The 23493-nt window shown below is 43.1% G+C and overlaps 1 protein-coding gene across 1 annotated transcript in view; it reads left to right on the forward strand.

The window, feature by feature from the left end:
• LOC145391198 (KICSTOR subunit 2-like) overlaps positions 1–23202 on the forward strand; it is a 45579-nt gene extending 22377 nt beyond the window's left edge. The window contains exons 7-10 of the mRNA XM_080265876.1: positions 5273–5472; positions 9007–9163; positions 22626–22727; positions 22973–23202. Coding sequence (XP_080122002.1) covers positions 5273–5472; positions 9007–9163; positions 22626–22727; positions 22973–23137 — 624 coding nt within the window. The 3' untranslated portion in view covers positions 23138–23202. The remainder of the gene's footprint in view (positions 1–5272; positions 5473–9006; positions 9164–22625; positions 22728–22972) is intronic.
• The last annotated feature ends 291 nt before the right edge of the window (positions 23203–23493 follow it).

Below are 23493 nucleotides of genomic sequence, written 5' to 3' on the forward strand. Positions count from 1 at the left end.
AAATCCATGAAGGCCGCATACAGCTTCTTTCCTTTCTCTAGAAACTTTTCCACTAAAGATCTAAGAACGAATATCTGATCTACACAACCTCCTCCCTTCCTAAAACCTCCCTGTTCTTCTCCGACTAATTCCTCTGTTATTTCCCTAACTCTGTCAATAAGTATCCTACCATACACTTTTCTTGTTACACTAAGAAGACAAATGCTCCTATGATTACCACACACTTCTTTTTCCCCTTTCCCTTTGTACAAGGGAATAATTATACCTGACTTCCAATCCTCTGGGACTCTCCCTTCCTCCCAGGCCAATCTGCACATCATCCACATCCATTCTACTACTATCTCTCCCTCATGCTTCAGCATTTCACCTCACACTCCATCAATTCCTGGGGCTTTCCCCAATTTGACTTTCTTCATTGCTTAATTATAAGTAAAGGATACAGTCCAAAATACTGTATTACAACTGTTTTCATATAAGTTGTAGCGTATAATGGGGAAAACTTGCATATCAGCTTTGTATGTAGCAAAGAAAATTTAATTGGCAATTTTTTTTATTTACAATGGAGTTTTTTTTTTTTTTTTTATGCAAGGAAGAAGGAACCAAAGGCCATGAGCCCGCAATTAGAGTTCCCTCCAAGAGAAAAACAAAATACAAGAGAGAGCCAAATTCAAGATCATTCATTTCGAGATGCCTGGACACACTGCGTTTGAAAGACTGGAGATCATAGGCATCAGGAAATACAGACAGAGGGAGACAGTTCCAGAGTTGACCTGTTGCTTAAATGAAGGACTGGGAGTAACAGTTAACTCTTTGGGGGAGGCAGTGGCTGAATCTGTAGAGGGGTGGCCTGCAGTCCAAATGACCTCAGGATCTAATCCTGGCTGGGGCAGAGAAGAGTTTATCCCCTTAACCGCGGGATGTCACTTGCGTGATGCTCGGGCACAATGGATCATACAACGAGGCGTCACTTTTGTGCTTCTGTGTTATTTTGAATTCGCCTGGGCTTTCAAGTGGTGGCTTGTATCATCTATCAGTACTACCAGTGTCCAGGGCTTGTATCATCTATCAGTACTACCAGTGTCCAGCTATAGTCAGCACTGCTAATGTCATCTGTACTCCCATCCATTGTTGACAGTTTAGCCATTTTTCCCCCATCCTTGACTCCCCTCCTCACCTCTCCTCCATTACCTTCTCCTCCCACCTGCCCAGCCGCGCCGCGCTATGCAAATCCTGGACGGATTTTTCAACTCATTTTATCCATTGAAATGTGCCCTGTGCCCTATTCTTATACAAAATAATATATAAAAGAAAGAGAAAAGGTAATTAATACTGCCATACATCTGGAATGGGCTAATTATCACCTGGCAACACCCCACGTGCACTCGTTTGCTAATTTTCCCTGTTTATTTCCCCTTGATATATCCTGTATGACCTATTCTCGTAATAAAAATATATATAAGAAAGGAAGAGAAGCCTAAGTGATATTTACATTCACCTGGAACTACCTAATTTATTATGTATTGTCTAGATTTCCTGCCAATCATTTCATAGCATATAAATTAGCCGCTGTCACCACGCTGACATTGTCAACCCTTCCCTGCCCATATATGCCACATCATTCGGTTTACTGTCATCTTTCGAGGTGAAACCATATCTGATTCGCGCCCGTCCACTTCTGCCGCTTCTGAGCCCACTGCAAAGGGCCTTGTGACCTCTACCCCTACTAAACCTCGTGTGGGAAGGGGTATAGGGCTAAGTGACTGCCCTGGAACATGAACTGGCTAATTTATTAATGATTATGATGGACAGTGACTACGATCATTGACACGTGGGATGAAGCAGTGGAGGAAATGGTGACAGAAACCCCCAGTACGAGCGCTTCTGTGTCCCAAGTTCTAAAACATTGCAAGTGGAAATGTAAATAATATGTAAATAGCAAGTGAAAGCAATGAATGTAAGTATAATTATACTGTGGAAAATAGTTTCATAAGTTACTGCAAGTGACAGTGTATAACATAGTGTAAATAAAATAGAAATGTAAATAATGTAAATAAAATAGAAAATGTAAATAGAAATGTAAATAATCAGTAGTATAAGAATATGAGTACTGTATAAATACTTGGAGCAATGACAGTGAAAGCGAAAGCTTCGTTCTCTATGTTAGTTTACTGAACAAGAAAGTGAATGCGTGGAGTGAAAATAAACTGCTAGTACTGCAGGAAACTTATGGATAAATATTGTATATATAAATAAGTGTATAAGGTACTAGGAATATAAAGTGTGAGTGTGTTTATGAATAATAAATGACAGCTTCGCCTCAGAATACCAGCGGCGAATGAGTGTGAGTGGAAAGCTCGTATATGTTCGTAATTTACATTGCTTTCACAGTTTTTTTTTTTTTTAATATGGATTCCAAACTACTTGAAATTCATAGAATGGTGTTTGTAGTGATAATATTAGGCAGTGGTAGCCATATTACGGGGTATTGGGAAGTGTAAAGTAGAGACTTCATTACCCAGCTTCAGAAGTCTCCACAAGTCCTACGGTAGAGGACGAAAGCTCAACAAACATCCCAGGAGAAAGCTGAGAGTATGTACCATATGCATATATAATTATAATATTCTAGGACTAATAACTGATTTTTGGCAAATATTTTTAAAAAGTCACTCAGAGCACGATTATCCCCGCGAGACGGGCATGGCATGATCCCGACATCCTCGCGGTTAAGGGGTTAAGGATTTGAATTTCATAAAAACAGACTTTAATGATCTACCAGAAGACCCACCGACATATTGTAAAAATACCCCTGCGAATACCAGTGCACCAGTCCTGTATGAGACAGCCCTAGCATGTACAAGCAGCCCTCCATATTTGCGGATTCAACTTTTGCGGGTCTTGCAGATTCACGGATTGCCCCTCTTTGGAGCCAAGATTCCGTTTGCGGCCAGAAAGTGTAGCAGTGCGGATGCTCGTGGGTCATTTTGCACCAAACCACCACGCTCCCATGCTCCTCTGTCTCTCCCTCAGTCTGTGTCCTGCCATTGTCGTGATCATTTTGTTGCCTCTACACTGCCAAGCCAAACCTCCCATAATTTCATTATTGTGCCCAGTAATTGTGCTCTCACGTGTTCAAAGGTAACAAGTGCATTGCTGTGCTATAAGGTGAGTGAATTAGCGCCCAATTGTGTGATTTACTTGTGATAACTTTGTCCCACGTGTGTCATGTTCATCATTATCATCATCATCATCAAAATCATCGGTTCGTCAGTCAAAATTCCAGGGACAGTGGTGAGTTAACTCTGAACAGAATAGGTATGGTTGTAAGAATTTCGGGGTAAATATGTAGCTGATGACTTGCCCACACTCACCTGGATGTTCTCGAGACGTACTCAGTCGCGAGAGTCTGTGGAAGTCACTAGGTACATATTTACCCTAACTTAGTACAGCCATACCCAATCAAAACTTTTTTGTTATTAAACTTTTTTATACAGTTGGTCTTTTACTATTTGTGTTATTTTATGCTGCTTTCAGGTCCCAGATTTGGTCTGTTAGGTACAGTATGTGCACACATGCTCAAAGAACATAATTTATGGCTGTAGAGGCATTTGCGGGAGGGCACACCACCATTGTCCAGGAACTTATTGGGGTGTGAGTAATGTTAACTTACTCTTGTTATCAGCTAAGAATTTTATTCAGCTTATCAGTGACTTTGTATCCCCTCTCTGTCTGTCTGTCTGTCTGTCTCTCTCTCTCTCTCTCTCTCTCTCTGTTTTTTATGTAAATAATGTGTCCAAGTATGGGCAAACACATCAGGGCCTATCCCAAGGTCCAGTAGTCCTCCTACACACCTCCACATGTCATCACTTTGGCGCTAACACCCACCGTCTGTATTGATTACAGGCAGCCCTCCGCATTCATGGGGGTCTGTTTCCCCTAACCCCTGCCAATGGGGAGGGCCACCTGTATTCAGTATAGACAGTGGGTGTTAGTGCCAAAGTGGTGACATGTGGAGGTGTGTAGGAGGACTACTGGGCCTTGGGATAGGCCCTGAAGCCTTTGCCCATAGTTGGACACATTATACAGTATACACAAGAGAGAGAGAGAGAGAGAGAGAAGACACAAAGACACTGGCAAGCTGAATAAAATTGTTTGATGATAACAAGAATAAGTTAACATTACTCACACTCCAATAAGTTCCTGGACAATGGTTTTAATCATATGTGGTGGTAGGTGGGGGAGCTCACCATCCACTCACTCGATGCAGTGCTGCTGTCGGGTGTCTGCCCTCTCCTCTCCTCCATCCGTCTTTCCTTCCATCCTCTTCTGTCTTTCATTCCTAGACTCTTTCCTCATCCTTCTGCCTATGGGTGACTTTACACTCCCTCTTCTTTCTTTCTTTCCTTCATTCTTTCCTCTTCCTTCTGCCTGTGGATGACTCTACACTGAGTGACAAGCCAAATGGTTTCCAATGCACCAGGAAACCATTTGTTATGCTGGGTGGTAACCACATAACCAAATTTTGGCTTCTGGTGGTTTAGTGGGTAATTATGGCTCTCCAATCAGATTGAGCTGGTGAAGGTTTATATCCAAGGGATGGTTGGGGGTTACTGCTCACTTAATGCCACTCAGGGATGAGTGAGGCTGGTCACTTTCATCTTAAATGTTAGGACCAACTTGCCTAGCCGTGGGCTTCTACGCTGCTCATGGGGCAATGTAGGATTGGATGGTAGATGGATGGATGGAAAATAACTCAACCTCTTCAGTCGATGACATATTTTTCATTTTGCACTGACTGCAACCATGCATTTTTTTTTTAAGCTGAGAAGAAAATTTACTGTTGAAGAATTTACTGAAGCCTATATATAACCTCTCCAGTTTGCAATGTCTCTTCTAAGTTGAATAAAATAATCCAAAGCTCACAGGAATAAAATGCAAAACACTATGAGATTGAAGGGGCTAAGCAGATTAAAACTGTCTGGCAATAGCACAACTAAATTAATTAAGAATTGGCCCATATTTTAAGTTAAACTGAGTGTAAGAATAAGAGACTGCTAAAAGAGTGTGTGTGAGCGAAGTGGAGGGGGGCAAGGAGGGGAGACTGGGGATCTGATTGAGAGATATATTAGGGAGGGGTGTGTAGGTTGAGTGGAGAGCAGGCAAACAGCAGAGGACAGGGTTACATGGAAGCAGTTTATTTGTAACCACCCCTTCTGGGATTAAGGCAAGAACCAGTTCTAATGTCATGAATAACAAACCCTCACCTCACCCACAGCCCAAGAAGTACGGGTTTGGTTCAAGCTTCCTAAAGTCATGGCCTCTACCAGCTCTGTACCAGTGGTTGTGGCAGGCAAAGGCAGCATTGGTATCAAAGTTCTCACTCTACTTCCACGAGACATTGGCTGCACAGAGCTCACCTGCGGAAATGAAGGCACTGATTTCAAGACAGGGACAGGCCTGTGATTATGTCTCTAAGTAAGGCTGGCTGTTTATCTGTGTATCTGTTCAGAGAACTGTTAGCAGTACAGTACAGTTTATATACATGCATCCACCTGCTTGTCTATCCAGCCATCTAAATACAGGTACACCCCACTATATGAGACCCCATTATGCGGTACCCCATCTTAGCGATGTAAAAAAATTAACACCCTTCCCTGCCTAATGATAGGCAGTCCCCAGTTATGCAATAGGTTTTGGTATTTTAAACCAATTTTGATGATATTTTAGACTTAAATTTTGTATTTAGGTTGATTTATAAACTTTTTTTTTTTTTTTTTTTTTTTCCAGATTAATATGTCTCGTCATAGGTGAGATGAACGCTGTCATTTTTGGGTACAGTTTACTAAGTTTGATTTTTTCCAGACATTTTTGATGATTTTCAGAGTTTATTTTTGGGTTTAGGTGAGTTATAAACTGCTCTTAGACTTATTTTAGATTGTTTTAAAGCAGTTTAGGGTATATGTGAGCTAGAAACTTGTTTCTGGACTCATTTGGTACTGTAGATTTTGGACTTTGTTGGGGGGAGAAGTCCCAAGACTCCCAAAGGCATCCTTATACAGGACTGTACTGTACAGTGGAAGCTCGATTATCCAGGCTCGGATTATCCAGCTTTCGGTATATCCGGGCTGTGACCCAATGGTTCAGTGGTACAGTAATTCATAGAATTATCCGTACGATAGCTCCGGTTTAAACAGGAAGCATACAGTTTCTAGGGAGAGAGGCATGGATAAACCAGAGAGAGTCTTGCTCACCCTGCCCTCACCCACACCTCCTGCTCACAACTCGATCACAAGGGTGGTAGGATGGAGTTTGGTGAGGCAACTGATACTCCTGACGTAGCCTAACCTTGCTTAACTACTTAATAATTTAACCTAATCTAACCTAACCTGGGCTCCAGTTGGGAAATTGGGAAACTAAATCCACTTTTGTGTACGATGAGTTTCATCCATTATGCCCGAAGCAATCGTAGGTACGGCTTAAAGAACGTGATAAAAGAGAAAATCTTTCAGCAAGAGAAGGTAATTTACTACCCTCAAAATAGAAAAACACAGAAAACAAACTGGAGGAATATGAAGTGAATTGGTGAGGTCTTTAGGCTGTATGCTTAGACGAAAAGTAATGGGTTTCCTAGTTTTAGGGAACGAAATGAAACAAGAATGTCTGCTAATCAGAAAAAAAAAAAAAATACTCATCTCATGTGTTCTCGTAAGTTAGCATTCAGTTCTGCATTCTTCGTTAGGTATCGCGCCTCCCAACACATTTCGGACCAACAGAGCATTGTTATTTCTTCCTCTTACATTTACTGTTCACTCTTTTGTTCGTTCTTAAGTGTACTGTATGTGTGAAAGAGAGTATTAATACAAACAATAATGCATTCCATTAACCCCATCATAGCTGTCAGCCTCGAACAATGCTTTACTGTACCGGTGTCAGGGATGTTGGGTTAGGGCTATAAAAAACTGTGAACAATTATGGGAAGGGAACGAAGGTCACTGGTATGTTTTCACGACCCTCCTCTACCATCTCAAGCAGTCAGGCGGCCTGCCACTTCATCTCAGATGTTTTCGCCGATATGTTTAAATGCTAATGTAACATGCACCCTAATTAGGAGCAAGTTTCTTCCATTATGCCGGAAACAAACGTAGGTAAAGCTTAAGGAACGTTATGATAATAAGAAAACAAACTAGAAAAATACAAAAACAAACTAGAGAATATGAATTGAATTGGTAAGGTTATTAGGCTGTATGCTTGGACGAAAATTTACGAGTTAAAGGGGACGAAATGGAACAATTGTTTACTAATAAGAAAAAATACTTTCATCTCACGTGTTCTCGTAAGGTGGCATTCAGTTCCACATTCTTTGTTCGATGTCGCTTCCCAACACATTTCGGACCGACAGAGCATACAGTTATTTCTGCTCCTTACAGTTAAGTGTACATTTATTGCACATTCTTTTGTTCGTTCGTGTGTGTGTGAAAGAGAGAGTATTGATACAAACAATAATGTATTCCATTAACCCCTTATGGCTGTTAGCCTTGAACAATGCTTTACTGTACCGGTGTCAGTAACGTTAAGTTAGGGAGAGCCATAAAAACTGCCAACTCTACCATCCCAAACAGCTCGGCAGTCCTTTCATCCCAGATGTTTTCGCCGATATGTTTAAATGCTAAAGTAACATGCACCCTAACTTTATGTTTAAATTCTAATGTAACATGCCCCCTAATTTTCTTTCACGAATCATAACAAATCACAAGATGGGTTTAGGGAGGAGGGAAAAAAGCCAGGTGTACCAGACGAGTCTTTTCACATCTGTAAGAAAAAGAAACTGACTTTATAACTTTGAAAAAATGGTTTCAAGGTCTGCCACGGGAGCACACAAATTTCTGAACTCACGAACATTGAGTATTTGAGGGGGGTAAACATACGCTTTGCTATAAGCAGTAAAAGCACCTTACCAAATCAGTTCATCCTGATAGTCTGTTATATTTTTCTGATTATTTCTGGGTTGGTAAATAAACATTTCTTGTTAAATCTTTCCCCGCTGTTTTTCTCTGTTCTGGTGTGACGACTCTTTGATTCGTTAACGTAATGGCAGAAGACACTGTTCTAATCTAAGTGTTTAAACCTGGCCTAACCTAGCTTAACAGCACCTGATAATGTAACCTAACCTAATCTTCAGTTGGGAAGTTGGGAAACGAAGTCCACATTTGAGTATGATGAGTTTCGTCCATTGTGCTGGAAACAATCGTAGGTACAGCTTTAGAACGTGACGATACTAACAGGGAGGAAATCTTTCAGTAAGAAAACGTGATTTACTGAACTGAATATAGTATGAAAAATACTGAAACAAGCTGGAGGAATATACATTGAACTGGAAAGGTCTTTCTGGTACTTAAGTGTACATTTACCGGTAAATAAATCAGTCTAACAGTACAGTACTTGTGTTTCCGCCGGATTAATCGTGCTTTCGGATTAATCAGGCACCCCTTAACACCATATAGCCCGGATAATCGGGCTATCTCTGTACTATGTTATGACATCCCCATTTAACAATACCCCAGCTCAACGATGGGTTTTCCCAAACGCATCTCATTGTTATAGCAGGAACGCCCTGTATATCTGTCTGGATCTGGCCAAACAAGTCACTGTGTCTAGTTTTGTCTAGTTTTCTTCCTAACCTCCCAGAAGCTGATCAGCGTAAACGTTCATCCAACAGTCTGTTCATCCAGTCAGTTGTGTCTGGTTGTCTTTCCTTCTCTTATTTCTGTGTGCCTGTCTAATACTCATGTATCTGTATGTTGATGCCTGACCACTCACCTGTTCATTCATCCATATGTTAGTTGTTCATGTAATTGCCCATCTGTCTTGTCTATCATTAAGATGCAGTATATCACTAATTCCATCATATGCTATACCAGTGTTCCATTAATAGGCCAGAACAAGGAAAGTACCAACAAAATATAAATACTGTAAATGAATCAATAAAAACTGTCATTCCCTCCCTACCAGAATTCAGAGTTTCCAACGCAAGACAGATGCAGCGAATGTGTGCCTGGTGCTGGAGGCAGGGGAGGGGTACCAGGGTCCTGGTTACCACCACCCCAACCAGCCCACACCCACACCTACTGGAATCAACACCTACCCACCCATCTTTACTTACCCACCTGTGAGTTTGTTGTTGTTTGCTTTGTCTATCTATCTGTCTATAACCAGACACCATCACCTTATAAGGGGTCACACTAGACATTAGCAAAGCTTTTGATGCCATCCCCCACCACAACGTCACAAACAAAATATGCAACACACACATGCACAATAACACAAAAAGATGGCTGGCAAACTATTTAGCAGGCAGATATGCATATGTAATATTTGCCAGTCAGTCATTGAACATCAGAAACTTCACAAACAGCATCCCTCAAGGATCTGTTTTGTACCCTACATTCTTTAACCTATACGTGCACAACATACCCACACCCCACAAAAACATGTAGCTTCCTATGCAGACGACATAACACTTTATACATGTACACACCAAAACACAAACTGCCACACACATCCTCCAACCTTACCTGAACACACCACGCAAATGATTCACCACAAACAGACCCAATATAGCCCCAGCCAAATATGCAGTGACCCTTCTCACAAACTGGACAGCAGAATATAGTCGCATTCCACACCTCACCATAAACAGCACTCCCCCCCCCCACACACACACACACACTTAGGAAGTGCATAAATTACGGGAAACTCAAGATGTAAGGAAAGCCCCAGGACCAGATGGAATCTCCAAATGGGTACTGAAGGAATGCAGAAATCAACTGGCAGATAAGATTCACAGTTTAAGTGCGTGTTCTCTGGAAGACGGGAAAGTGCCACAAGAATGGAAGAGGGCAAATGTGGTACCAATTTACAAGGGAGGAAACAGGGAAGAACCCCTGCATTACAAACCAGTGTCCCTAACCAGCGGTGGTGTCTTCGTTGTGGGTCTACCCCCCAGAGGCTGTCGAAGAGAAGAGGAGGACAGCATGGGGGCCAAACCACCGCAAACACTCCCAGCCCCTCAACGGGGCCTGAGTACCTGGGAGTGGCTTCAGTCACCCGGGCAAGTACCACATCTCCCAACACAAAACACACAACAACACCGTTTTTTCTACACTGAGAAATGACTCCCTGGCAGTCATTTCTCGACAACTTCTTCTAGCTGGGGACATTGAGAGCAATCCACGACCCACTGACAAATACATATCTCCAACATGCTCAAAACCTGTCACTTTGAGCCGACAGACAAAGGGTTCAGTTCAGTGCAATTCCTGGAAGAACTGGACCCATTACACCTGCACAACACTTGCATCCAGAAAACATTACACAAACACCTGGACCTGCCCCTTATGCTCCTTCACCCCACCCACAAACCCCCTCACCAACCCTACTCCTACTTCCTTCACATCTCCGCAGCGAAACCCACCGATCCTTCCCACACCATCCAATCCCCCAACTCCTCCCATTCCAACCCATCCTAATCCACCCCAACCCTTACCTCCATCACAACCTCCTACCCCTTCCTCTCCTCTCACACCACCTCTCCCCCATGCTGCGGTAGCCAACACACATTGCACATACAACATAAACATCCTTCAGTTAAACATAGATGGCATAAACACCAAAAAACTAGAACTCACACAATTCATCAAACAACAGAACATACATCAAACAACAGAACATACACTTTGCCATCTTACAAGAAACAAAACTACACAGAGCACAGAAAACACCAAAATTTCATAACTTCACCACCATTCAACAAGACCAGGCCGACGGCGGTGGCAGTGGACTCAACACCCTAGTACACAAATCCATCAACTTTGCAGATACCAGTGCACACACAAAGTCACTTCTCCCCCCACAATACCACAACAGAAATACAATCAATTAAAGTACACAGTGGTAACAAATCACACGTAACAGTCACTAACACATACATTCCCCCCCAGTCGTCCCCCACAGTACCACACAGATACTCTCCACAGATACACCACATCACTAACATACCCAACATCATCCTGGGTGGTGATTTCAGCGCCAAGTCGTCAGCCTGGCATGTCAACAGACCTGACACAGACAGAGGGCTGGTACTACAATCCTAGACAGATCATCTTTTCATACTGAGCAGTCTAGATCAACATACCCATATCCCACACCAAGCCGTCTTCCTCCCATCAACCCCAAACATCACCTTCTGCTCCCCAAACCTTGCCCCCACTCCATCCTGGAGAGTGGTCAAAACCCTATGTTCTGATCACTTCCCAGTCATCATCACTACCAAAACCAGAATCACCCCAGGTGGCCGCAGACACACATACACGAATTATAAAAGAGCCAACTGGGAGGCCTTTGCAACTGAAACAGAACAACATTTCGAAACACTAAACAGTACAGCTATCACAAACATCAACACTGGTGTGCACACATTCAATACTATCTATCTATCTATCTATAGCCCGACGCCCTAATCCCGCAAAGGGTGGCCGTAGACAAAATGCAGACAAAAGACACATAACTAGAGGCAACAGAAAGATACACAATGCCATCATCACACCAGAAATTCAAGGCCTCATTAGACAGCGGGACAGACTGCGACACTCCCCAGCACCCCATACACAAGACACCATACAACAAATACAAGAACTCAACACTCAGATAAACAGTAAAATATCAGAACAGCAAACACTAAACTGGAATAATTATCTCCAAGCACTTGACCACAAAACAAACACCAGTAAACTCTACAAAACACTAAACAGCATCACACTCTCCGACAGCAACACTACATACTCACATGCTGCCATCACGACAACAGACACCATACCTTCAAACAGACAACAAGCAAATACTTTCATCAATCACTTTTCACAAGTCACCCATCTAAACCCCCCTCCCGAAGACCGACGTATCATCCGACATAAGAGACAGTTCCCCACAGACCCAGACTACGCACCTTTCAGTTACTAGCAGACAAAGCACATCATTAGCAACCTTAAGCACTCATCTGCCTGTGGAGCAGACTACATAAGCAACATTGACCTTAAACACCTTGGACCACAAGGCATACAAGCACTCACCAATATATCAAACTACAGCTACTCACACAACATAATACCCAGCATCTGAAAGCATGGCATTATCATCACTATCCCTAAACCCAACAAAGACCCCACATTACCTTCCTAACACTACCCCATCACACTCCTCTGCACCCCCTCTAAAGTCACTGAACGACTGGTACTACAACTAGTCACACCCCACATTCCCCTAGCCCAGTCACACCATGGCTTTAGGCCACTACACTCCACAAACACCCTTCTTACAGACCTTACACAGAGAGTTTTTGATGGCATGAATTCAGCTAGGCCACCACACGGAACACTCCTAGTCACACTAGACATCAGGAAAGCTTTTGATGCCATCCTCCGCCACAACCTCACAAACAAAATACTCAACACAAACATGCACAATAACACAAAAAGATGGTTGGCAAACTACTTAGCAGGCAGATGTGCACATGTAACATTTGCTGGTCAGCCTTCTAACATCAGAAACTTCACAAATGATGTCCCTCAAGGGTCTGTTTTGTCCCCTACACTCTTTAACCTATACATGCACGACATACCCACACCCCACACACCACAGATACACTTAGCTTCCTTTGCAGATGATATAACACTTACATGTACACATCAAAATGCAAACACAGCTGCACACATCCTCCAACCTTACCTCAACACACTACATGAATGGTTCACCACAAACTGGCTCAAAATAGTCCCAGCCAAATCTACAGTGACCCTTCTCACAAACTGGACAGCAGAACACAGTCACATCCCACACCTCACCATAAACAACACTCCCCTACCACACACACACACACACACACACACACACACACACACACACACACACACACACACACACACACACACACACACACACACACACACACACACACACACACACACACACACACACACACACACACACACACACACACACACACACACACACACACACACACACACACACACACACACAAAATCCTTGGTGTATCATACAATACATCAACATCATTTAAACAACACATCACAAACATTAAAAATAAAATAACACCAAGACTCAACGCCTTGAGGTCACTTTCCCATACAACATTCGGACACAACAAAGAAACCACCACAGCAGTATATAATCAATACATATGTTCATTGATGAATTACGCAAGCCCTGCCTGGGTTCCTAACCTCACGAAAACACACTACAACACTCTACAGACCATACAGAACAAGGCCTTAAAAATAATCACAGACTGCACAGCTCCTACACCCACAAACCACCTACATCAAGAAACCAAAGTCCTCAAAGTCGAAGATCACCTAGACATGAGAGGAACCCAGATTCATGCTCCAGCCTCCACAAACCCACAACATCCACTACATTACATGGCAGCACATCCATGCACACCAAGGAACATCAGAACACCCAGCACATGATATCATACACAAATACTGTCATCTCTGCCCCCTTGCCCACCTCAGACCAGATTCCAGAAGCATATCCACACTCAAACCACTCGCCACTCCATTCAGTCACTTAAAGACAACACACAGCTGCACGCATGGCCTTCTGACATCCACCCTTCTGAATCCTATCTCCCTCGTGTGGACAGGGTCCACCTGGCCTGGCTGAAATGTGGGCACCATCCAGCCCTCTTAAGCTACCAGAAGAGGCTGGATGACTCCGTCACTGATGCCTGTCCAGGATGTAACACAGCACCCCATACTATTAAGCACATGATGGAAGACTGCATTGCACACAATCACCTACGCCAACAACACAACATACACTCTTTGAGAGCTCTGTGGGAAAGCCCGGTCTCGGTCATGGTCTTCCTGAGGGGCTCAGGGCTGTTCGGCCAGACTGCCTAGGGAACTACTACTACTACCAGCATGGTCGCAAAATTGTGCGAGAGAATCCTGAAAGATAGATGGATAAAATATAAAGGAGCGTTGTGGTGTGGATGTGGATGTGATAGGAAGCGTTATGAGGAATTGATGGAGTGTGTGGTGAAATGCTGAAGCATGGGGGAGAGATAGTAGTAGAATGGATGTGGAAGATGTGCAGATTGGCCTGGGAGGAAGGTAGTGTCCCGGAGGATTGGAAGTCAGGTATAATTATTCCCTTGTGCAAAGGAAAAAGGGAAAAAGAAGTGTGTGGTAATCATAGGGGCATTTGTCTTCTTAGTATAATAGGAAAAGTGTATGGTAGGATACTTATAGACAGAGTTAGAGAAAGAACAGAGAAATTAGTTGGAGAAGAACAGGGAGGCTTTAGGAAGGGAAGAGGTTGTGTAGATCAGATATTCATTCTTAGATCTTTAGTGGAAAAGTTTCTAGAGAAGGGAAAGAAGTTGTATGCGGCTTTCATGGATTTGGAGAAAGCATATGACAGGGTGGATAGACAAGGATTGTGGAAAGTGTTAAGAATATATGGAGTAGATGGGAAGTTGTTGAATGCTGTGAAGAGTATGTACGATGGTGCGAAGGCTGCAGTGCGTGTGGATGGTGAACTAAGTGAATTTTTCTCTTTGAAAGTTGGTTTGAAACAGGGATGTGTCATGTCTCCATGGTTGTTCAATTTGTACATGGATGGGGTAATAAAAGAGGTACAAGGTAGGGTAGTGGATGTTGGAGTGGCCCTGGTGAGAGAGGATAGTGTTTGGAAACTCCCTGTACTGTTGTTTGCAGATGATACTGTGTTGTTGAGTGAAGACGAAGGGGAGCTGCAAGGCTTGGTGGATGAGTTTGAGAGAGTGTGTAAGAAACGGAACCTAAAGGTGAATGTAGGGAAGAGTAAAGTGATGGTCTTTGAGAGAGGTGAAGTTAGTGAATGTGCAGCGAGGTTAGATGGTGAGGAATTGGAAAATGTGAGTACGTTTAAGTATTTGGGTAGTGTGATGAGTAAGGATGGAGGTTTGGAGGGTGAAGTGCTTGAAAGGGTACAGCAGGGAAGAAAGGTTGCTGGTTCCTTGAAAGCAGTGATAAGAAACAGGAAGTGAGCATGGAAGTGAAAAAGTTACTACATGACAGTATTGTGATACCAACTCTAACGTACGGAAGTGAAGCTTGGACATTGTTGGAAGGACACAAGTCAAGAGTGAGAGCAGTGGAAATGAGTTATTTAAGAGGAGCCTGTGGAGTCACGTGGAGAGACAGGCTGACGAATGAGGATATAAAGGAGCGTTGTGGTGTGGATGTGGATGTGATAGGAAGCGTTATGAGGAACACACTGAGGTGGTTTGGCCATGTGGAGAGGATGGAGGGCGAAAGACTGACGAAGAGAGTGTATGTGAGTGAGGTGGAGGGGGGAAGAGGGAGGGGGAGGCCGAGGATGAGATGGAGGGATGGGATGGAGAGGTATATGGGAGAGGGGGGTGTGAGTTGGGAGCAGGGCAGTGAAATGGTGGGGGACAGGGCGACTTGGAGGCGATTTGTTTGTGGCCACCCCAAACGGGATTGAGGCGTCTGGCAATAGATAGATAGATAGATAGATAGATAGATGAATATTTTGGCTGAAAGTCAGTTTGGATTCAGAAGTGGAAGGTCATGTGTTTCCAACTTGTTGAGCCTTTACTCAAGAGCGATTGACGTGCTACAGGAGAGAAACAGTTGAGTGGATTATGTGTATTTAGATTTGGAGAAGGCCTCTGACAAGGTACCCCATAACAGACTAATATGGAAACTAAGGCAAGTAGGAGGACTGAAGGGAAACCTTCTGGAATGGATGAGAGACTTTTTGAGAGACAGACAAATGAGGACAGTAATAAAGGACAGGATGTCTGAATGGAGGGAAGTAACAAGTGGAGTCTCACAGGGCTCGGTGTTGGCGCCAGTAATGTTCCTGATTTACGTAAATGGTATGGTAGATGGAGTGAACTGTTATGTAAGTCTTTTTGCTGATGATGCAAAGGTCTTGAGGAAGGTAGAGGTTGAGGAGGACTGTAAAATGCTGCAGGAAGATCTGGATAGGATACATGAGTTATTTGATGGGGAGGGACACTAACCCTCCACCAACCACTTGCTGACATGTAGGGAACACATATGGGTTGGTTATATGGCTCTCACCCAGCATTGTAAATGGTTTCCTGGCTTACAGGAAACAGTAGGCTTGTCACTCAGTGTAACGCCACCTGAAAAAGAAAGAATAGTAATGAAAAGTAACAGGAAAAATGGGAGAGTTAAGAAGAGAGGAGGATAGACACTGAAAAAGAATGATAAAGTGAAGGAAGAAGTAGGCAGCACCACATCAAGTGAGTGGATGATGGTTGCCACCACCTGCCACATGTTTTCTGTGTCTGCCGTTTAGACAGTCTGTATGTATCTGTTCTTTGGTATTCTGCCTCCTTTCTTTGCATTTCCTTTTTCTCTTCCCTTCTCTTAATTCATTCATTCATTCCTTTTTTTCTTTCCTTCCTTCCTTCCTACCATCCATTTATGGTTATGTATGGTTGGTTTGCCTTATGATATTTTAGGAGAGACCTCATTTGTTCAAGAGGGCAATGTGCACAGCAAGTAGGAATTGAGATCAGCAAAGAATGGGAGCTTATACAATGAAGGTGACAATATGGAGCAGAAAATTGGGTATTTACAGAGGCTGAAAGAGGGCTACATGAATGCATGTTAGTATCTTCATTACCTTACCAGTGTGAAGACCTGGTATGGCATGGGAATGAAAAATCAAAAGTGAGAGCATTAAAAAAAAAAAGAAAAAAAAAAAGGGGGGGGGGGACCATTAAGAAATATATGTGAGCTATGTAGATGGGACAGGCCGAAAAAGAGAGATTAAGGAATGATGTTGAGTATTGAGAACATCAGTTAACCTACAAGTAAAGGACTGTATACTTGATACTATGGTTATGTAGAAAGAACAGATATGACTGGGCTGTATAAAAATACTGTTGAAAGAAGGAGGAAGCATGCATTAATAAGGTGTGGATGGATATACAGTAGTAACTGAATATGAAAAAATGTGGTAAAAGGGAGAAAATATTTAAAATGTAAGCACATATCATCATCATCATCATCATCGTCCAGACCTCCTTTTCCACCCTAGGGCAGGGTGAGGAGCAGCAGCGTTTAAACAGTCTAAGTTTGCCCAGTTCAATGGGCCATCCTTCCGCTCACTCATCATTCAAGCCCATGGAATCCTGGCTTCATCAGATAGGCCAGCGACTAAAAGGGTTGGTGGTGGGTTAGTGCCCCACCCCGTAAAAAGAACTAACTAAAAAAGCAAATAAAGCACCTCGGACCCGGACGGATCATACGTTGACGACTAAGGAACGGACAAAGGACATTCTGAGAGTAGGAACGTGGAATGTGAGAGGAGTGAATGATGAAGTGAAAGAGAGAGAGATTGTCCAGGTGCTTGAGGATGCAAAAGTGGATATATGTGGATTGACTGAAACTAAATGGCAAGGTGAAAGGGTGAGAGAATGGGAATACGGTGTAGGTATATGTGCGGGGAGTCAGTGAGAATGAGAGGGCAAGAGAGGGAGTATGTCTGATGATAAGCAAGAAGTGGAAGGAGAATATAAGAGAGTATGGAACAGTGGGTGCAAGGATTGTATGGGTGAGGATGAAAGTAGGTATACAAGCATGGGCGATTGTATGTGTGTATGCTCCAACAGAGGATCGAGTGGCAAGAGTGAAAGATGAGTTTTGGGCGAGAGTAGAAGCATGTATGGACAAGTTTGAGAGGAGCGAGAGAGTGCTGTTGATTGGAGACATGAATGGCAGAGTCAGGAATGTACGAGTGGATGGAGTGGTTGGTCAGTGGGGTGTGCCAGTGGAAGTAGATGGGAATGGTAGTGCTTTGGTGGACATCTGTGCTGGTAAGGGGTTGGCAATAGCCAACACCTACTTTCGTCATAAGATGATCCACCGGTATACATGGAGAGTAATGAGGAGGATGGATGGTGAACTTGTTGAACGAAAGGCAATGATAGACTACGTGTGTGTGGATGAGCGAATGAGAAGACAAGTGTTGGATGCAAGGGTGTGGAGAGGGTGGGGGAATGGAGTCTCGGACCATCACTTAGTGATGGCCAAGGTAGAGCTGCAAAGAAAGTGGTTGAGGAGGCGAAGGGGAAGACAGGAGGAAGCAGCTCCTGTGAGAAGAGTGGAGAAATTGCAAGATAGTGAGAAGAGGACAGAGTATAAGAGCATAGTGGAAGAAAGATTGGGAAGGTATGAGCTAGAGCAGATGGAAGGGGTGGAAGACGTATGTAAGATATTCACGGAAGAGATAAGCGCAGAGTGTGAGGCGGTTTGTGGAGTGAGGAGGAGATGCAAGGGTGTGCAAGGGACAGCATGGTGGAATGATGAGGTGAAACGAGCTGTGGAACAAAAGAAGAAGGCATATGGTGAATAGTTGGCGAGTAGAGGTAGGGGAGAAGATGAGAGAGAGAGAGAGGTATATGTGAGCAGGAGAAGGGAGGTTAAGAGACTGGTGAAGGAGAGTAAGAAGAAAGTGGATGAAGAGTTTGGGAGGAATCTGAGTGTGAAATGGAGGGAGAGTAAGAAATTGTTTTGGAAGGAGGTAAAGAAAGTAAGGCAGTGTGAAAGGGGAAATAGTAGGGAGTGAAAGATAGGAATAATAGATTGTTGGTGGAGAAGAGAGAGAAATTGAGGAGATGGAAGGAGCACTTTGAGGATTTGTTGAATGTAGAGAGTGAGAGCAGTGTGAGTATAAGTGGTTGGGGAATGGCTGGGAGAAGAAGAGATGAGAGGAGGAGGAAGAGATCAGTAGGTTGGAAGTAGTGGAAGCGATGAAGAAGATTAAGCTGGGAAAGGCCCCAGGAATTGATGGAGTGTGTGGTGAAATGCTTAGGTATGGGGGTGAGATTGTTGTGGAGTGGATATGGAAGTTGTGTAGATTGGCTTGGGAAGAGGGAAGGGTTCCAGAGGACTGGAAATCAGGTATAATTGTTCCTCTGTACAAAGGAAAAGGGGAGAGAGAAGTATGTGGTAACCATAGGGGTATTTGCCTTCTTAGTGTGACTGGTAAAATATATGGTAGAATACTCATTGATAGGGTTAGGCATATGACAGAGGAGCTAGTTGGAGAAGAACAAGGGGGATTTAGGAAGGGAAAAGGGTGTGTAGATCAGATATTTGTTCTAAGATGTTTAGTGGAGAAGTATCTAGAGAAGGGAAGGAAAGTGTACGCTGCCTTCATGGACTTGGAGAAAGCTTATGACAGAATAGATAGGAAAGGTATGTGGAAGGTATTAAGAATATATGGAGTGGAGGGGAAATTGTTGAGTGCTGTGAAGAGTATGTGAGGGAGCTAGGGCTACGGTGCGAGTGGATGGTGAGCTGAGTGAGTTCTTTGATCTCAATGTGGGACTGAAACAGGGGTGTGTAATGTCTCCATGGCTGTTTAATATATATATGGATGGGGTCGTAAAGGAGGTACAAGGTAGGGCAGTGGATGTGGGGGTGGCCCTAATGAATGAGGGTGAGATTTGGAAGCTTCCGGTGTTGCTGTTTGCTGATGATACAGTATTGTTGAGTGAAGATGAATGGGAGTTGCAAGGTTTGGTGAATGAATCTGGGACAGTGTGTAGGAGGAGGAAGCTGAAAGTTAATGTAAACAAAAGTAAAGTTATGGTGTTTGAGAGGAATGAAGTCACAGATTGTGCAGTGAGGTTGGATGGTGAGGATATGGAGAATGTGAGTGCATTCAAGTACTTGGGTAGTGTGATGAGTAAGGATGGAACTTTGGGGGATGAAGTACGTGAAAGGATACAGCAGGGAAGGAAGGTTGTTGGCACACTGAAAGCAGTGATGAGAAATAGGGAGGTGAGTATGGAAGTTAAGAAGTCACTGCATGATGGTATTGTGATCCCTACCCTGACGTATGGAAGCGAGGCGTGGACTTTGCAAGAGGGGAACAAGTCAAGAGTGAGAGCAGTGGAAATGAGTTACTTGAGAGGAGCATGTGGAGTGACATGGAGGGACAGGTTGACGAATGAAGAAGTGAAGGAACGTTGTGGGGTAGATGTGGATGTGGTTGAAAAGATTAGGAGAAATACATTGAGGTGGTTTGGACATGTGGAGAGGATGGAGAATGAAAGACTGACTAAGAGGGTGTATGTAGGTGAGGTGGAGGGAGGGAGAGGGAGGGGTAGACCGAGGATGAGGTGGAGGGATGGAGTTGAGAGGTATATGAGGGAGGGGGGGGTGAGTTGGGGGGAGGGGAGTCAAATGGTGGGTGACAGAGTGACTTGGAGGCGTTTTGTCTGCGGCCACCCTTTGCGGGATTAGGGCGTCGGGCTATAGATAGATAGATAGATAGATAGAATCAATCCGAATGATGTCACGTTAAAAAGGGGTGCCAAATCCCTAGTTATGCGCTTCTTCGCACAAAATTCATCCAGACAGCTCGGTCTCGTCAGTCCCTTAGCCTCACTGACTTCCATACCTCTCTTCCTCACACACTCATCAACCATATCTCTCCACCTTCTTCTTGGCATACCTTGCCTCTTTCCTCCTTCAAATTCACTCAGGTATACCTTTTTTGCCACTCTTGTCATCCATTCTCTTCATGTGACCAAAACCATCTCAGGGGGGGGGATACACCCATTCAGTTTGCATCACTGGAATGGCTATTGCTACAGTATCATACAGATGACATGGCACTGACATGATGGTTATGTTTGAATAGTATACAGTGCGTGGAATGGAACCAAGACTTTTAAGTGCTTGATTAAAAGTGAGCACCCCTTTGGTACATTAGTTGGTAGTTCTCCTGCTATCTTCATTTTTTTTTTTTTTTTTTTAATTGATCCCCTTGCAATACTGGATGTTGGAACAGCATGATGATGCTGTTGATATTTTATTAGAAGTAGCTGGTAAGAATCAGGATACCTGGGGTCAGGTGTTTGAAAATACAAGTGAGCTAGAATCCATGCAATGTAGTTAAGAATTGAGGATCCAGATAACCACTTTGTCATGTACAGTACTGTACAGTTGTGGAAGAATATTCTGCCCCACATTTTGTATGGCTTGTGGAGATATCTGGCAACTCACTCTGAGTAGTAAACAGCTCATACGAACCTCCATGAATGAACAGGCCAAACTCACTCAAGTGGCGTGTGGATCACACAGTTGCCTAAAATTACTTCCTTTATCATTCATCACTAGCTATTTTTATTATATTATATTGTATTCATAACGTATCAAGTAATCCATTATTCATGATACCGGTAACTCATGCTGCTATTGCTGTTGTCTGTATAGCTTAACATATGTGACATTTCTGAAGAACATTACACCAAGTCGCAAGAATGTTTATGCATCCAAGTGGTGTTGATGTTGATCTCCAAGTTACCATTGTTTTGATTTAATCATCATATCATAGAAGTGTAGCTTAATAGGGGTATCAGTGATTAACGTGAGATTTGATGTCACTCGAACGGAATATGCGGTGAAAACTTCGGTTCATATATAGGGTTCATATGCCATTCAGCTTACACCGTATTTCCTGATCTATGTTGATATTGTCATATAAGTGTAATATTATGAGTCATGCCTATTCATTGCATTTTTGCCGCTGATAAGCTACAGAAATATTAGTCACGGAAACACGCCCTAACATGAAGATAACATCCTAATTACTTTATTGATAGTGGCCATGAGTGACATCAATTTGCTGATATTTTGGAGGAGTGATAATATATTGTCAGACAGCCTGATAGTGGCACTGTTTTCCTTATATAGTCTGTCCTCGTCTAACGGTTACCAGGTAATTGCTTCCACACCTGTACCGTGTTAGAGAAATTTCATGTTACAGGGACTCTTGAAGGCTCCTATTTCCTTCTGCACCCCTGCCCGAAGTCCACTTTTTTCCCCCCTTATGCTGCAGAATTTTTTTATACCCTCCAATTTTAACCTCCTAGAAAGCATTAATATGATTCAAAAAATTATAAAAGAGTAATATTACAGTTAAAAGCCACATTTTATTTACCTTATGAGAGGATAAGAGGGGAGACACTATCCCGGAGAGGAGGTAGAGGGTAGTTCAAAAGTGAGAATGCTGAAGTGTGATTGGCTGGGAGGTAGACGATGCCCGTTGGCAAGGCCACACTCCTATGATTCACCTCATCACCACCCACCCGGTTCAAATAACCGTGTTAGCTTCATCAATGGCCGTGTTAGAAGCGATGTTGCATCTGGAAAGTTGTACCTTGTTAGACCATTTTCGTGTCAGTGAAAACCGTGTTAGACGAAGATAGATTATACTCTTTCACATCATAAGAATACAAACATCCTTGTTATAGACACATTTTACTATATAATATACTGTACATAGCTAGTGGTGAATGGTAAAGGAAATAATTTTAGGCAACTGTGTGATCCACATGCCACTTGAGTGAGTTTGGCCTGCTCATTCATGGAAGTTCGTATGAGCTGTTTGCTACTCAGAGTGTTGCCAGATATCTCCACAAGCCATACAAAATGTGGAGCAGAAAGTTCTTCCACAACTGTACATCTAATGCCTCTTAACTGTTACAGACTAAACCCTTGGAGCGTTGGCCCAGCATCATCATGAGGGTGAATGACCGTAACACTGAAAGTGCACTGTTGGACAGAGTTGTCCACTTCTTCGATCAGCAGGTTTGTTATCGATCTGACCTGTATAAGAGTTATACTGTAAGCTTCAAATATAATGAAGAAGACATAGATTTTAATACTAAAGTTTGCTTGTGATATATAACTTTCATTTGTTTGTTCTCTTTTGTGCTATCTGTTTCTGTGTTGCCTGGACCTTACCTCACCCCTTCCTGAGGTGAGAAAAAAGTTCAGGATGATTATAATGAGGAGGAGGGACATGCTGATGATATTTTTTTTCTTCATTCCAGATTGGGTCAACATACTTCCTGATTAAAGTTGACCCAAAAATAACCCTGGTTGTACTGTTTGATTCCAAGAAGTCAGAAAAGGACAGCTACATTAAGGACTTCATATATGACCTGGCACTGCAGCTGAGGTGTAATAAGGTTTTTGCAAATCTCAAACCAAAGTGATTAAATTATATCTACGTGGTATGACGATTCATCTGTTTCCAGACACAGTCTTAGAGTTCACCTAGTCTGACTGTTGCAAAAAATTTACTGTTGTACAAATCATTCATACCACTCAGGTCTTCTTCCATATCATTCTTCTCAGTGTTCTCCTCATTCTTTAGTGAACCATGGAACAAACTTGTAAATTTCATCAAGCTGTTGCTGAGGAATGTATTATTATTATTATTATTATTTTTTATCATCCGGACCTCCTTTCCCACCCTAGGGCAAGGTGAGAAGTAGCAATATCCAGACAGCCTAAGTTTACCCAATCCAATGGGCCACGCTTTCATTCACTCATCATTCAAGCCCCCGGA

This window comes from Coenobita brevimanus, chromosome 17 (assembly GCF_032717465.1).
Source record: "Coenobita brevimanus isolate Jiangsu-jjx chromosome 17, ASM3271746v2, whole genome shotgun sequence".
NCBI classification, from domain to species: Eukaryota; Metazoa; Arthropoda; class Malacostraca; order Decapoda; family Coenobitidae; genus Coenobita; species Coenobita brevimanus.